Genomic DNA, 17,419 nt, shown 5'->3' on the forward strand with positions numbered 1-17,419 from the left:
CTGTTTCCAATTTCGACCTCTCCATCTGGAAACCTATTTTCCTGTCTTGTTTAAATACCTCGTTTATCTGATGGTAATGCAACCAGTCTCGTACCTTAGACTTTAATTTATCAAAACTCTGCAATTTAACTCTTTCACCATCTTGTTCTAAAATTTCACAATACTTTGGCCATTTGGATTCCATATTTAGTTTTTTTATCTCTTTAGCCTCCATTGGTGATAACCACCTAGGGGTTTTACTTTCCAGCAAATCCTTGTATCTTATCCAAACATTATACAGTGCTTTCCTCACAATATGGTTTTTAAAGCCTTTATGCGATTTTACCTTGTCATAGTCACCCCTCCCAGTTTGGTGTCATCTGCAAATTTGATCAGGATGCCCTTGAGTCCATCATCCAAGTCGTTGATAAAGATGTTGAATAAGACCGGGCCCAAGACAGAACCCTGTGGCACCCCACTAGTCACTCTTCTCCAGGATGAAGAGGAACCATTGATGAGCACCCTTTGGGTTCAGTCAGTCAAAGAGTTATCCATGAAGTTCAAAGTTTTAGGTCGATTTGTGAAAACTACGTAGCAACACCTGCGCTGTGCTCCCTACACTCGTGTTTCACTGTGTAGCCATTTTTGCTACACAAAGTTTGCCCATAGATAACAATTAAAAACTGCATTAAGAAAAACAAACATGGCAACGTCTTTGTTTGTTTGATTCCTTGTTTATTTGGAGGTGTGAAGAAGGTTCAAAACAAGTTATATGGGGGGGGGGGGCGGGATGGGCAGGTGTGGAGGATTCCCTGGTCCTGAATGGGATAACTGTGCCCCTGTGTGGCCAGGTGCGCAGCTTGGGAGTCATTTTGGACTTGCAGCTGCCCATGCAGGCGCAGGTCAAATCTGTGTCCAGGGCAGCTGCCTACTAGCTCCATCTGGTATGCAGGCTGAGACCCTACCTGCCCGCGGACTGTCTCGCCAGAGTGGTGCATGCTCTGGTTATCTCCTGCTTGGACTACTGCAATGTACTCTACATGGGGCTACCTTTGAAGGTGACCCGGAAACTACAACTAATCCAGAATGCAGCAGCGAGACTGATGACTGGGAGTGGCTGCCAAGACCATATGACACCAGTCCTGAAAGACCTACATTGGCTCCCAACACGTTTCCGAGCACAATTCAAAACCCTAAACGGCCTCAGCCCAGTATACCCAAAGGTGCGTCTCCATCCCCATTGTTCTGCCCGGACGCTGAGGTCCAAGGCCAAGCTTTATGAATCACCCTCCCCATTCCATAGCTGAGCAAAGACTGACACTACTTTTGTTGGTGGGGTTGGAAAACACTTTTTTCCTTTTAAAGTTCATCACAATAATACAACCGTACAAAACTTATATGCAATATACTACACCATTACAACAGCTGATCCATTTGATCATGACATATATCTTAAAATAAGTTAATAAAAATACTGTTCTGAAAAAATGAACATATAAAAAAGAAACTGCGACTTTCCCAGTCTGCCACAGGACCACTAGGTTCTGTGCAAATAATCTGAATGTGACCTAGGCACTGACAGCAGAGTAATGGGTTGCTGAGCTACTCAGGTATTCTAACCTGGCAAACAGCAAGGGCACAGTCTCCGTGGAGCAGTAGCAAAGCCCATCCTCTCTGAAGAATGTCTTGCAAAATCACTGATTTTGGTAAACTCTGGCTTTGGCTGGTGAAGCAATACTTTTGCAATCTCCAGCCCTAGACCCTGACACATTTATATTAATTTGAGCCTTGGCCATGATGAATCTGTGTTCTGGGTTGAGACAGCTGTACTGATTACACTTAGGAAACAGCAGCAAAACCTGGAAGAAGAAGAAGATTGAGGGCGGTATTCAACTAAGCCTTAGACCCATTACAACAGACCCACTGAAATGAATAAACATGACAGTGAAATAGACTACCTTGGAAGGCGATGGACTCTCGTCCATTGAAAAAGAGGCTGGATGGCCATCTGTCAGGGATTCTTTAGCTGTGAGTCCTGCACTACGGTAGGTAGGACTAGATGACTTTGGGGGCCCCTTCCAACTCTACAATGATTTTAAGTCAATTAATTTCAATGAGTCTACTCTGAGTCAAGCTTAGTTGACTACCAATCTGAGTACCTTGTTAAGGATAATGAACGAAACACTGAGAGGAATGGCGGTAGCTTGATAGTGGCACACTCTCAAGCGAGAAAGTCCTGCAGGTTTCTGGCGTGGCCTCAGGTTGAACTGAACAAAGGTGATCCCTCTCTTGGTACTGCATCTGTCTTTTACCCCAAGACAGACAGAGAAAAGGGTGACAGAAAACGACCCCTTTCTAAAGCATTTTTAAAAAAGAAAACCACCAGTTAAAGGCAACACATATACTGTCAATAGGTTCTTTGGAGTAATTACAGGAATATAAGCAGAGAGGGAGAGAATAAGGCTGTATATACTGAGTCTGCACTATCTTTTAGATAAGGAATTCAAATCTCCCAGTATGACAGATGTATGATCATCACATGCACCAACTTAGCCAGAGGCCCCTAAGTGCAAAAGACCTAGAAAAGTATTAGACATAGTTTTTAGTGCTACATGTGCCAATGGGAGCTTGTTCCCCTTCTCCTCTAACGCAGCCTGGTGAAGCATTTTGCCAGTGTTTACTTTCAGTTTTGCAGAATCCTGGCTCGTTATGAATGAACTAGATACCCTGGTTTAGAACAATTTATTTTCAGTTTCAAAACAAGCCAACTTCAAAACACAGGCCAAGAAGCCAGCTTATTTATCCAAAGTATGTTTTAAACCAGGATCTCCGGTTTTAAAGAGTCACTGAAGAGACAGAATAAAAAAAAGTGATGCCTTTGGGCCCAGAGATTGTCTGCATGCAAAACATGTGCAGCCGCTGTGTCGCGGGTCCTTCCCTTCCATCTGCCCTAAACCTGTAAGTTCATCCTGCAGAGTTCTAAATTTGCAGCAGCATTTTGGTTAGGCATGGGAGCCCTTTTCATTTCAATTCTCCAGACCAAATGGTAGGCAAGAAATGAGGTTTAAGTATTTATAAATAAAGCAAGAGGGCTAAAGTGTATCCCTTGCAAAGAGCATCAGTTGCTGGAAAGGTGTCTCCCCAGGAAGCACAAGTGCCGTGATTGTGGCAGGAAGAAGGCTATTCTGTCCATCTGCTAAAGAGCAAGGGAATATAGATAAGAGACGGACTCTTTCCAGTTTGGTCTGCTGGAAGTGTGTAGGGGTGCAATAAAGTGCAGATAGTTTTCCTACCTACTCTTGCATTTTTTTTTTAAAAAAATAGGATATTACAAATACAATCACAATAGAAAATAAAAATTCATCACAACTGAACTGAATTAAGGGAGCTTTCTAACTGGGTGTAGTGCAAACAGGAGAGAGATTTTGTTAAGAGTGCAGGAATTCTCCTTCCTTTCAAGGGCAAGCTGGCACACAAGAATGCCAGTTCTGCAGAACAAGCTGAGGACAATGGCAGCAGTGCATTTTCTCAAACATGGAACAAAGGGATCCAGGTCTAGCTGCTCATCCTTAGCAGAGTCTTGAGACATCCCCCTTCTCTCCTGGATACAATAATATTTCCCTGCATTACACATTAGCAGCATTCCTTTAGCCAATACTACCGAACTGATTGTAAAGTCATGCACATACAGAATCTGCAAGGATATGCAAGGACAAAACAACACATAGCATCCATAACCAACGACCTCTGCTGTGGACCACCACAAAACATGCAGTCAGGAATAATATTTCGTGGCAAGCCATCTGTGCCATCCCTTTTTCTCCCTTGCGACAAGCTAGAGACTGGCCCCTACAGCAGAAACGCAACACCATCAGCAGGCTACAACAGTGAACAGGAGCGACAGGATGCCTCGGCATTACCCAGTTTCAGCCCTCACTCATCCTGTAAAGGACTCTGCTCTTCATAAATAACAACAGATCTACACAAGTCTTTGGCAAGTCATGGTCCCCCATAAAGGAATGGGCAGGAATCCAAGTCAAGTATATGCAGTGGAAGCTGGAGCCCCAGGAGAGGTCTATGTCATGGTACCGTGACCACAATCCTTGTGGTTTCTGATGCAGTCTAAGGAAGGCTAAAGTTCATCCTTGGTGCTTATAAGATGCTGCAGCTGGTGGTTTGGTATCATGTGATCTTCCAACAGTGGGTCATGTGACTGTGTACTGCCAGTTTCCCGCTCATCTGGGGAGTCCACAGCAGTGTAGTCTTCAAGTAGTCCTGCTTCTACTCCATGACGACTAAGCCTCTCATTACCCATGAGCCCTTGCATTCTCATGTATCCCTGCTGGCAGAAGGGAGGCAATTTCTGACGCGTGAGGGCGAACAGGAAGCAGGATTCTAAACAAAAGGGGGAAATGTTCCACATTAACATCCTAATGAGTGTTACCATCCTTATGAACTTTTAAATTAAAAAATTCCAGCCTGAACTTACAAATCAAAGAGATTGGTAATATGAATATTTTCCACCAACACTGATCAAATTTCTCTACAGTGGTACCTCAGGTTACATATGCTTCAGGTTACATATGCTTCAGGTTACAGACTCCGCTAACCCAGAAATAGTGCTCCAGGTTAAGAACTTTGCTTCAGAATGAGAACAGAAATCGTGTTCCGGCGGCGCGGCGGCAGCAGGAGGCCCCATTAGCTAAAGTGGTGCTTCAGGTTAAGAACAGTTTCAGGTTAAGAATGGACCTCCGGAACGAATTAAGTACTTAATCTGAGGTACCACTGTATTTAGCTTACAAGTTGGGGCAGGGGGAGTTTGGTGGTTACTTGTATGTAACTCACTTCCTAAGCAGAAAACACTAAAGGCTAAATGGCTTAGGGGAAGGAGCTGTAGCTCAGTGGTAAGAGAAGACACCAGATTCAAACCATGATATTTCCTTAGTTGTTAACTGGCTCCCATCCACCACCTTTTTTTTTTTGCCTCACTCCACTACACAGTGGTTTCCAGTCAACCAGTCCGCTGGTTACCTGCATAGAATCTGCGCAGGTCAGTTTCCAAGCAATTCTCCAAGAACCGTCTCAGCGGGAGGATGTGGGCATTTGGAGCGGTCCAGTCTGTCAGAAAGTCCTCCACAATGTGATGGATGGCGTCTGGGCGGGGCAAGGGCCAGTCTGGTGGGCAGAGCCTCATTTCACGCTCTGTTGGGAGAGTCGTTGGGAGCGCCAAAAATAAAAGTACATTCAGGATAAAGAATCGAGGGCAAGTAGGCAGGACAGGAGGAATGGAGAAAGTTAACAAAAGAGGAAGGAAGCAATGGAGGCCTCACTTGAAAAGGCAGCAGGAAAGAACTGAAAGAGATGGGGCTGGGTGGGGTGGGGTGGGCAGACATGGTGGGCCAGATGTTTCCCAAGCCTGACTCAAGGTTTCTAACATTCCCCCCAAAATGGTTAGAGAGGCACAACAAGGAAAAGCAGGAATGCTTGCAGGAAGATCTGAAAACCCACTTTGCTTACCGGTAGGGAGGCGTTTGTAGTAATAAATGACAGGATGCAGGAAATTGGACTGCCAAGCATGGCGTGCTTCACCCACAGCACGGTTGTAATAGAAGACGTCCTTGTCAGCTCCAGAAAAATTCTTCCCATACTCCATCACAATGACAAAAAGCCCATTCTGAACTTTTTTCCCCGTGCGCCATTCCAGGTCTTGCAGGACCCCAACCGGATACTCCTCCAGGTACTCAAATTCTGTGGCATTCCTAGGCACAACCAGAACCAATAGTCTTGGGCTCACTTAGCAGAACATGCAGGTGCTGGGGGGCTCAGAGGACTAGATAAGACTGCACTCTCCCACCAGGAATAATGGCTTCACAGCTTGCTGGGGGTCCTAGACCTTGCTTTACTCTTAGCAATGGCTACTAGGCCAATGACTACTATGCTCCACCTCCACGGTCAAAGGCTGAAGGCTTCTGGATCCCAGGTGATGGAAAGCACAGGAGGGGAGAGTGCTCGTGTTTGAATCTTCCTTATGGTTTTCCCACAAGAATCTGGTTGGCCACTGGGGGAATAGGATGCTGGTCCAGACTGACCACTGGTCTGATCCAGGATGTTCTGCTTGTGTTCTTATTCTAGGATTGTCTAGAAGGCTGGTACTCTGTATCTGGAAGAGATATCTGAACAATTTCATTCATGCCTTAGTGTCCATGTGAGGCTGCCCAGGCGAAAGGCTTGTAGCTCAGTGGCAGAGCACATGAAATCTCAAGGTAAGGCTGGCAGTCAGGGCAGGCAGTACTGAGTAGACAAGACAGTCTGACTCAAGGCCACAGTATAAGATTGCTTAAAAAATTGCAGCTGCTACCATCCTATTTGTGTTGGGTAGGAGTTGGCAGAGTCATATTACACCTGCTCTGAAACACCTACTGGGCCCAATTCCAGGTGCTGGCTTAGTCCTATGCTGTCCGGGTCCCTGGTACTGCAAGGACCTGCCTATTCCAAATGAACTATCCTGAAATGCAGGGATGGGAAACCCCTGGTTCTCCAGATGTTGCTGGATCACAGCTCCCATCTTCCACTGACTATGCTGGCTGGGCTTGATGGGAGCTAGAGTTCAAGAAGCTCTGGAAGGCATCAAATTGGCTGCTTCTGGGTTAACAACAGCCAAGGCAGCCCTGCTTCAGGTCCCATCCATCACACCCAGAGGTCTGACTGGCCCCCACAAGAAGGATGAGCCTTCTTGACTGCTGTTCCAGAGCTTTAGAACACTATTTCATGGGATGTGTGTTTGGCTCCCTCCCTCCTGGATTCCCGAAACGTCTTGAGACTGCAAAGCAAGGAATGGAAGCGGGAATGGAATTGTGCTGCTAGGATATATTTCTAGGGGCCACAGGAAGGAAACGAAGGGAGCGCTACTCACTCACTCTTTTAGCAGAATGACATCCGCTAGCACAGTGAACATCTGATAGAGGCCAGATGCCTCATTCACTCGCTTGACAATGGCATTCGTTAGCTGCATAATGGGGTAGAGGGAGGATGGCCAGGGGACTCCGTGGTGACGGACTTCTAATAAGCGATGAACTACGCGAGCTGCAAGAGGTGGGTAGGGAAAGAGAGAGAGAAAGAGAAAGAGAAAGAGAAAGAGATTACTTTAAAATGTACTTACAAGCTAAGGAGAAAGGAGGACATAAAATGCTGGTTACTCTTCATTCACTATTGTAAATGATAACATAATCTTAACTGGAACCAGGGGTAGGGAGTCTGCCCCCCTGATGATGTTGGACCACAACTCCCATCCTCACTGACCATAGGCCAACATTTGGAGGACCAAAAGTTTCTCAGCTGATATAAAGAGGTAAAGGCCTCTCATCTTGTAATGATCTTCACGCAATGTCCTCTACTGCTCCAGAGGCAGGTGAGAACTGTTAACAGTGGAACGCGGACTGCTTTGGTAGGTGGTGGGCTCTCATTTGATGGAGGTCTGTAAGCAGAAGTCACTTCTCAGGGATGCTGCAGTTGTAAGATTCCTGCACTCTGCAGGGGGTTGAATTAAAGGACTTCCAAGGTCCCTTCCAACTCTAAAATTCATATATACAGTGGTACCTCGGGTTACATATGCTTCAGGTTACATACACTTCAGGTTAGAGACTCCACTAACCCAGAAATAGTACCTCGGGTTAAGAACTTTGCTTCAGGATGAGAACAGAAATTGTGCAATGGCGGCGCAGCGGCAGCAGGTGGCCCCATTAGCTAAAGTGGTGCTTCAGGTTAAGAACAGACCTCCGGAATGAATTAAGTACTTAACCGAGGTACCAGTGTGTGTGTGTGTGTGTGTGTGTGTGTGTGTGTGTATAATTATTAAATTTCCACAAACTCCACATAAAGTTGCAATATATAATGAATTTTCCCAGCCCTAAAATTCTATGGTCCTATGTTATTTCCCTTTATTTATAGTAGCATTTCTGTTGTTAGTACACTTTGGAAACAACAACAGTCTGCATCTGTTGTTTTTAAGGCGTTTTCATTGTTTTATTGCTTGTGTGTTTGCTGACCTGGCCTCCTTTGGGAGGAAGGGTGGAAAGTTAATTTTCATAATAAAGACAATAACAAGTGTTGCGTTGTTCAATTCAGTTACCAAAACTAATAACAATAAAAAAGAAGAGAAACACCCCATACCAGAGCAGCTTCAATGCTGGGCTGGCTGGCTGACGTTGGCTTTCTCCACAACCCACTCATGTCTCCAAGCTCACCTGTGTATCGGAACCCGTGAATGAAGCCTCCAGCAGATTTCCTGAAGTCAACTGAGTGGCTTGCGGTTCCCAGAACAAAAAGGCCCCGAGTGGCTTTGGCTTCGTAGCTGGGCTTGATCAGAGGATACTTCTTCTTACTGCCTTTGCCTTGTATCAGCCCCACAGACCTGTGTGGGGTGGGGGGAGGGCAAATGGAGACAGCCTGAGATAGAGTAAGGTTATGGGTGTGCCTGAAAGGATTTCAGCCAAAGTCCAAACCAGAACTTTTCAGCTATGCCCCCTGCCCAGCCCCCACGCCCCTGGTCTCATGCATCCTCCCTGTCAGTTTGGGACCAGGCCTATCTCACTTGTTGAATATGGAGAAGTCAAATTTCCAGCCAAGGCAGCCAATGGCGCGGTCGTAAGGTGCTCGAGTGGCAAAGTTGTCCAGCTCGTCCTGAGGGAGGAGGATGGACTCTGCTTCGCTGCTGTTGCTGTTCTCCAGGTAGAAGCGGAGGGTGATGTGCAGCTTTCCTTTCTTATCCTTGACGAGAACCAAGTCTTCCAAGTCACCTTCCAGAAGCCCATCCAGGGACTTCAGCTGATACGTGTCCAGGAGGCCGTTGTTAATGGCTCTAAGGAAGGGAGCGTTTATTGGTTACATAAATTTAAAAATGGCTCCACGTTCAGAGAATTTCCAAGTGGAGTACAGATAAAGGGAGCTGGGAATCCAAGAGTCATAGGGTCACAAGACAGATGGGATTTATTTTTTTTTTTTTTATTTTAAAAGATTTTTTATTGCGTTTCTTTTCATAGATTAACAAATTTGTTTACATGGCAACATGCAAGAAACATTTTTTATATATATATATAAAGAAAAATAAAAACAAGAAAAAATGTTATGAAACCTTCCTTAACATCTTTCAGCAATTCACTTTTGGACCTCCTCGCATCCTCTCAGCATTGCATTCATTGTTCTAGCCAGTTCAGCAATTTGTTATCTTGTTTCCCATCTTATTATACCTTTAAATGTATTATGTTACCAATTTCAAAAAATTGTAATTTAGTTTTGACATTGTTAATAAACATAATAATTTGTTTCAAATATTTCTCGTTTTTTCTATCATTACTTACTTTATCATTTCTTAAAATAAATTGCGGAAACATAACATTTCTTAATCGTGCGCTATCTTAACATTCAAACAACTTATAATGTTTTTGCAAATAGTCCTTAAATTTTTTCCAGTCCTCCTCCATAGTTTCTTCGCTCAGATCTCGGATTCTGCCAGTCATTTCTGCCAACTCCATATAGTCCATCAACTGCGTCTGCCAGTCCTCCAGTGTGGGTAAATCTGGTGTTTTCCAGAACTTAGCGATGAGAATCCTAGCTGCTGTGGTTGCATACATAAACAAGGTTCTGTCCTTCTTTGGCACCTTCCGGTCCACCATGCCCAGAAGAAAGGCCTCTGGTTTCTTAGAAAAGGTATATCTAAATACCTTTTTCAACTCATTATGTATCATTTCCCAAAAGGCCTTTACTTTCGGGCAGGTCCACCAGAGGTGAAAGAATGTCCCTTCTGCCTCCTTGCATTTCCAACACTTATTATCAGAAAGATGGTATATTTTAGCCAGCTTGACTGGGGTCATGTACCACCGGTATACCATTTTCATAATGTTCTCTTTCAAGGCACTACATGCCGTGAATTTCATACCGGTGTTCCATAACCTTTCCCAGTCCTCAGACATAATGTTGTGTCCTACATCCTGTGCCCATTTTATCATAGCAGATTTAACTGTCTCATCCTGTGTGTTCCATTTAAGCAGCAAGTCATACATCCTCGAAAGTACCTTAATCTTTGGTTCTAGTAACTCCGTCTCCAGTTTCGATTTCTCCAACTGGAAACCCACTTTTTTGTCCATTTTGAATACCTCTTGAATTTGAGCATAATGTAACCAATCTCGCACCTTACCTTTTAATTTGTCCTGGCTTTGGAGCTTCCAATTGTCTCCAACTCTTTCGATCAGTTCCCAATATTTTGGCCAATAGGCCTCCATATTGGGCTTTTTTTTTGAGATCTTGGCTTCCACAGGTGATAACCACCTCGGGGTCTTGTTTTCTAATAAATCCTTGTACTTCATCCAGACGGCAAAAATTGATTTTCTGACAATATGGTTTTTGAACAGTTTATGAACCTTCGCCTTGTCATACCACAAGTATGCATGCCAACCATACACATTATCAAACCCCTCCAGATCTAGGACATCAGTGTTTTCCAACAGGAACCAATCCTTCAACCAGCAGAAGGCTGCAGCTTCATAGTACAACCTTAAGTCCGGCAGGGCAAACCCCCCTCTTTCTTTTGAGTCGGTTAGTATTTTAAATTTTATTCGGGGCTTTTTGCCCTGCCAGACAAACTTAGAAATATCCTTCTGCCATTTTCCAAAACATTCCATTCTGTCCACGACCTGAAGGGTTTGAAATAAAAATAGCATTTTTGGCAAAACACACATCTTTATAGCTGCAATTCGGCCTGACAAGGTAAGTTTCAATCTTGACCAAATATCCAAATCCTTTTTAATTTCCAACCAACATTTTTCATAATTGTCTTTAAAAAGATTTAAATTTTTGGTGGACAAGTATACCCCCAGGTATTTCACTTTTTTAACCACACTTAGCTCTGTCTCTTTCTGATACCCCTCTATCTCTGTAGGTGTCAAATTTTTGACCAAAACCTTAGTTTTTTGTTTATTTAACTTGAATCCCGCCACCCGACCAAACTCCAGGATAAGTTCCAGAACTCTTTTTGTACTAGATACTGGCTCCTGTACTGTCAAGACTAGGTCGTCTGCAAAGGCTTTCAGTTTGTATTGTTTCGCTCCGACCTCTATACCTTGCACCAACTGGTCCTCCCTAATCATATTCAGCAATACCTCCAGAACAGAGATAAATAGCAGAGGGGATAAAGGGCACCCCTGTCGTGTCCCTTTTTCAATTAGAAGTTCATCCGACACCACATTGTTCACTATCAACTTGGCTTTTTGCTCTGAATAAATTGCTTCTAGTCCATTTTCAAACCCCCGTCCCACTCCCATCCCCTTCAAGTTTTTCTTCATAAACATCCAAGAAATGTTGTCAAATGCTTTCTCCGCATCAATAAAGATTAAAGCAGCCCTTGTATTTCTAATTCGCAACAGCTCCAAAATATCAATGATGTTCCTGGTATTGTCCGACATGTGTCTACCAGGGAGAAAGCCTGCTTGGTCCTTGTGAATTACTTCATTTAATACATTTTTAAGTCTACTTGCTAAAATGTCTGCAAAAATTTTGTAATCCACATTCAGGAGTGAGATGGGACGGTAGTTCTTAAGCTGAGTCTTTTCCCTTTCTGACTTGGGAATCAATGTGATAAATGCTTCTTTCCACGTTTCCGGTGCCTTCCTCCCCTCCATGATCTGGTTACAAACCTCCAACAACGGTTGTATCAAGAAATCCTTCAAAGTTTTGTAATATTTGGAGGTGAGTCCATCCGGGCCTGGAGATTTGCCCAGCTGCATGTTTTGGATGGCACCTTCTATTTCCTGTTGAGTTATTTTGCTGTTAAGAATTGATCTTTTATCTTGACTTATTTTAGGTAGTCCATTTGTTTCCAAAAATTGGTCCATTTCCGATTCTTTCTGAGGCCCCTGTGCGTAGAGCTCTTTGAAATATCTGTGGAAGCACTTTCTTATTTCTTCTGGTTTCTGAACTATTTTTCCTTGAATCTCCAGATTTGTAACCGTATTTAACTTTTGTCTTTTTTTCAGCTGCCAAGCCAGCAACTTTCCACATTTATTTGCTGATTCAAACGATCTCTGCTTCATTTGTTTGATTTTCCACTCAATCTCTTGATTGATCAGTTTCGAATATTGTGCTTGATGAAATTTGATCTCTCTTAGCACCTCTTTAGATTTCGGTTTGATTCTCAATTTTTTCTCTCCTTCACTTATTTTCTCTAAAATTTTTTCTTTTTTTCCATTCCAATATTTTCTTTTTATCGAATTCTGTTGAATCAGAAACCCTCTCATTACAGCTTTACTTGCATCCCAGATTGTTCTTTTCTCCACCGTAGTGTTCAAATTTATTTCAAAGTAGTCCTTTAGTGTTTTTTGGGCCTTCTTCACAATCTCTTGATCTCTTAACAAGGTGTCATTCATTCTCCATCTGAAGGATCCAGTTGGGAAAAGTCTCAGTTCCATTTTTATGGCATTGTGGTCGGAGCAGGTTTTTGGGCAGATTTCCACTTTTCTCGTTTTCGGAGCCAGCCCTCTAGATATCCAAATTTGGTCGATTCCGGGGGCGGCGCGAAACTGTAATGGCGGTCCTCTTCGGGCTCTGAAGAGGGGCTCCGCGGAAAAGGGTCGTTCGCTGCGGCATAGCGACGACCCATCAAGATAAACCACGGGTAGAGTGAGCCCGTGGCCGTGGGACTCGGCGGGCACCAGAAGCTGCTCCGAAAGCACAGAAGGGACCCCGTAAGGAGACCCGGAGTGAAGGAGGGGTAGCGGTGCTGTGAGTTCATCGCTCTTTCCGCGGAAGCGAAGCCGCGCGGCTGTTACAGATGGGATTTAGCGCTCTGCATGCCAACTGTGGAAATATCATTGCCAGCCGGCGTAGAGAACCTGGTATAAGGCACGCCTTCTATGTAGTCATGTTCTGTATTGGTTTTAATAATGCTGGGGAGGAGGAAGTCCAAAATTTGTTTGACAGCATTTATTGTGTGTTCTTTTGAGAACACAATGGAAAAGCACTTAAGAGAACAGTGACTTGTAAAAGACCAAGGATAAACGCACAATCGATTTTACTCTTGTTTTTAACCTTTTTTTTTGGGGGGGGGGGTAGTCACTTTTAGTTCACACTTCAGAAAGTAGCCCATCTGGACTACAACTCCCATCAGCCTCAGCTAGCACTGTGCTGACTAGGGCTGAAGGGAACTGTAGTCCAGAACAGCTGGAGAGCACCAGGTTAGGAAAGGCTGGCTGGCTGGCTTTGGAAGAGTCCTGGGAGCCAACATTAAGGGGCCTAGCATGCTGGGCATTGCCCACGCCTCTCTTAAATGATGTTAAATGATGCTTTCCCCACAGCTTTTAGGGCACCCCTGGATGTTCAGTAGTCACTTCTCATTGACAAAAGGTTCTTACCTCAAATCTCCAACATAGTGAGTGGCCCAGGAAAGGCGAACACGAGAGCGGCCCACCATGTGCACGAAATTGGTGACACCCAAAATGTTCTCCGCTGTCTCAAAGGCAGAGTTTCCTCGGCCCAAGATCAGTACAGATTGGCCAACGAAGTCTTCTGGATCGATGGACACAGACTCATAGCCTTCGACGTATTCTGAACCGGGGAAGTTCACTTTGTTAGGAACCCACGTTCCTGTAGCTACCAATAGGACACTGAAACATATAGTAAGGATTTCGATCAGGCTTGCTGAAGGCATAGCCAATCCAGAAGATCTGTTCCAATTTCCAAAGTTATCACAGGCTTGACAGCAGGGCTAGGGAAGCTGTGGCCCTCCATATGTCATTGGAGTCCAATTCCCATCATTGCCGACACTGGCCATGTCATCTGGGGCTGATGGGAGTTGGAGTCCAAGAAGATCTGGAGGGCTGTAGGTTCTATAAGAAATTACACTTTCACAATCAGGCCCAATCGGAGCTATGCCATGTGAACATTTTCCTCCTCTAAGTAGGTTTTCTTCATGACTCACCTGCATTTATAAAATTGAGCATTCTGGTCAGTTAGGATGAAGAAATGGCCATTCCATGCCTTAATGTCCTTTTCCAGCATCACACGGGTGATGGACGTGTTGTAATGCACCTGGAGGTCCAGCATGGAAGCAAAGTCCCCCAGGTAACGCACCATGGCATCAGCGTCTGGGAAAAAGTCCTTGGAGTAGTGTCGAAAGAGCAGCCGGCGGTTGTGGCTGAGTAGCGAGTTCCAGTCATGGCGAAGGTTGAACTCACTGTTGGATTTGCCAGTGTAACGCTTGTTGACGCTAATAAGCTTCCGGTGGCGTGGATACAGGGCAAAGAAGCCCCCGGGCGCATGGCTGCGTTCAAAGACCACATAGTCTCGGCCTGCATGTTGGAGGAAATATGCCATCTGCAAGCCCGCAGGGCCAGCCCCAATGACACAGTAGTCATGGTACAGGGCATCAGTAGCCCTGCAGGAGGCCAAACTGAAGGCAAAGATTAACAGAAGTTCTTGCATCATACTAGTGGCCAACAGGGTGGAATCTGTTCAAGGCAATTCTAAGAGCTGAAAAGACTCAAGTTAAAATAAGTTCAATGAGAATTCCTAAGGGTGCTTAATTATTTGGAACTAGGATGATATACATCATAGGCTCAGCTTTGTGTCTTGTCTCCTCTCCCAAGGTGCTGCAGTCCAGACCACAAAGTGGGATATGCAAGTAGCAGTCACATCAGTATCTTCTGCTGAGGAACCATATTCCAGCCACAGGCAAGAGCTGCAAGGGTGAGAAGATAGACAAGTGTCCTATTTGAAAATCATTTCTGCTCCACGCCACTGCAAACCATATTGCCCTGAAAGCTCACACTTCTAAAGAAAAGTTTCACCCTTCTAGACCTGTTTTGTCAGGTCTTTGCTCAACAAATAGTTTTGTGCTGTGTGTGATTGAGCGTGTGTTAGATATGCTATTGTTTGACTCCAACCACCATTAGCTCCATCCTAAATGGCCAATGCTCAGCGATGATAGGAGTTGTAACTGTGGCAACACTTAGAGGGACACAGGTTTCCCACCCCTCTTCTATGGGGATGTATCCAGACAGGAGGGGATGGTGACAAAGCCTGAGAACCACCCACAAAAGGCCACTACATGTGTTACAAAATGAGCTTGCATACTCTTGATATACCTCACATATGGTATCTTTTGTGACACATGAATGCTACGCATATGGCCTATAGAGGCCTGCTACCTGGGCCCCTATGGAATGTATTGTTACCATATCAATCAGCTTTATTCCCTATCTGCATCCACTGTCATGTACAGCAACCATTCCATCAGGCTGCAAGAGAGGGAGAGAGATGGGACCGCAGGGCCTCTCCCTGGACTAGGCTGAAAGACAAGCAGTTTTTGGCTCCTCTCCACATTTTTCCATTTCTGCTGTTTGCTACAAAATCTAACTACCAGTGAGTGCATTCCTCTTTTTAAGTGCTGCCCTTTGCCACCATGTCCTTAGTTCCCATGACAATGAGTTCTTTCTTTCTTTCATTTTGGTACTGCCAAATGTAGAGATAGAATGGTATGTTCTCTTGTCACCATGTGTATTTTACAAGCCCATAACTTCACTTGTTTTGGGATAATGCTGCATGTGACCCTGGATAAAATGACCATTTACTAAGTTATTGCAGTATATGGTTCGTCAACCAATTATCTGTGGGAATAATTTTCAGCAGGATGATACACAGAGTGGCGAGATGAAAACGATGAGTGTTCCTGCTACTTTTAATGAGTTGTGTGGTCCAAACATGGGGAACTGTTTTCCCTCCAGATGTTGCTGAACTACATGTTGTTGGCCAAGTTTTTTTGTTGTTGTTATGTGGTTGGCCAAGTTTGAGGAGGTTGATGGGAGTTGCAGTTCAGCAACATCTGGTGGGCCAAAGGTTCCCCCACCCAGACATAGATGCTGAAATTTGAGCTTACGAAATTGTTCATATGGGCACAAAAACTTGCTTTACATAACAGACAAGAGAACTCATCCTGATTCCATACGGGCTCAATTCCATCTACTCTAAGCAGCAGTAACTGCTGGATGGCATTGAACCAGAGAGCTTCCATCCTACCACTGAGTGCTTCGTAAATATGCATTTGTCATATAAATACCATTCTGAGTCTCGGAGGCTCACTTTTAAGAAGTGTGCGTACGTACGAATGACAGTGCTTGAACGGAAAGCAAAAAAGAGCCATTTTCAATGGAACTTATGTTCAGCTTTTGCATTCACGTTGCAAATGCAGGAATGTTCATGCAACACCCTGGAACAGATATGGAGGAAGAAGGAAGGCAACAACATAATCCTTCTGCTGAAGAAGCGAACACATCACCCCTGGGAAACAGGAACAACCCTTATCCTGCTTGTGGCGCTCACTGCACTGCTTATTTCCCCTCAGGGAGAAGAGAAGTTAGCCAAGGAGGATTGGCTATAAGCCTAAATGCTAGGCCAATGGTTAAGGGACCTGCACATGTTACTGGGTTCCTGCTCCCATCAGTCCTAGTCAGCACAGTCCATGGTCTGGGGCCTAAACCTGGTGGAACTTATCGTTTAGCAGCGACATGAACCAACCTCATGGAAATGGGGCTGAAGCTTTTCCTCCCCCAGTAACCTGACGCGCCTCCTAGAGGACGCCGAAGGGCATAGCACCCAGCGACCATTTCCCTCCGCCCAATGGGATGCGGGGCGAGGCTTAGCGGCGTGCCTGGTGCGTGACGTGCTGACGTACCTGGAGCGTCCGGCCGAAGGGAGGAGGCGATCAGGTAGGTCTCAGTCTCGTGCGGCTGCCCCGCAGCGGCGCGCGGTGGACCCTCGTCATAAGAGTGCGTGCTGCTCTAGTCCTCCGAGTAAGGGCTGGGCCTTAAAAGATCGCAGCGAGACGCTGTGCCAGAGCGGCGACCCGCCTTGTTCTCTGCTCCTCTTTACCCAGTCAAACCCGCTCGCTCGTGGCGCCCAATCCGGGCAGATTTGCCACGTGACTCGGGCGCCTCTCGAAGCGCGCGACAAAGCTTTCCGCGCCGCCTTTATCGAGGCGCCGCTAGAGCGGTTTCCGGGTCACGTGCTGCGAGGGCGAAGCCGAATGGCGTCGCTTTTAAAGGGGCAGACGCCAGCATACCAAATGCGCTCCCCTCCCGCCACAAAAAAACCCAAAACGACGGAAGAGGCCCGTGGCACCCAAGATACGAACATGTTTCTTTTAGCCCTTTATATTAAGCTCACGGTGCTGTCGTGGCACCCTAAAAGACTGACACATGTATTCTGCTGCAAGAGACTTAATACATCATCTCCTCTGGAGTGTTATACACTTCCTACTTAAAGTAGGGGCCTTTCTTCCAGGTAAGTGTCTAGGATTCCAGCCTTTGGTATTTGGTCATTCACATACTTTATAATTTAGTTCCTGGCAGTATCCTTTTAGAATCTAGAACCGACTTGTTTCTAGTGTTTAGGTGCT

General features: G+C 45.2%; 1 protein-coding gene across 3 annotated transcripts; it reads right to left on the reverse strand.

The window, feature by feature from the left end:
- Positions 1-1,303: 1,303 nt before the first annotated feature.
- Positions 1,304-17,307, reverse strand: FOXRED2 (FAD dependent oxidoreductase domain containing 2). Of its 3 annotated transcripts, none has more exons than XM_081210989.1 (9): positions 16,697-17,307; positions 13,946-14,704; positions 13,380-13,631; positions 8,570-8,836; positions 8,223-8,389; positions 6,897-7,062; positions 5,497-5,738; positions 5,011-5,181; positions 1,304-4,374 (listed from the first exon to the last, which is right to left on the reverse strand). In XM_081210989.1, exons 2-9 carry the CDS (start codon positions 14,449-14,451, stop codon positions 4,112-4,114), a joined length of 2,034 nt encoding a protein of 677 aa, XP_081067115.1. In that variant the 5' UTR covers positions 14,452-14,704; positions 16,697-17,307; the 3' UTR covers positions 1,304-4,111. The 3 variants fall into 3 exon arrangements, with proteins under 3 accessions (XP_081067115.1, XP_081067117.1, XP_081067116.1); XM_081210991.1 differs by lacking the exon at positions 16,697-17,307 and adding an exon at positions 16,540-16,621; XM_081210990.1 differs by lacking the exon at positions 16,697-17,307 and adding an exon at positions 15,201-15,671.
- Positions 17,308-17,419: the final 112 nt, after the last annotated feature.

The sequence above is a fragment of the Podarcis bocagei genome, assembly GCF_964188305.1.
Source record: "Podarcis bocagei genome assembly, chromosome: 10".
Lineage (NCBI taxonomy): Eukaryota > Metazoa > Chordata > Lepidosauria > Squamata > Lacertidae > Podarcis > Podarcis bocagei.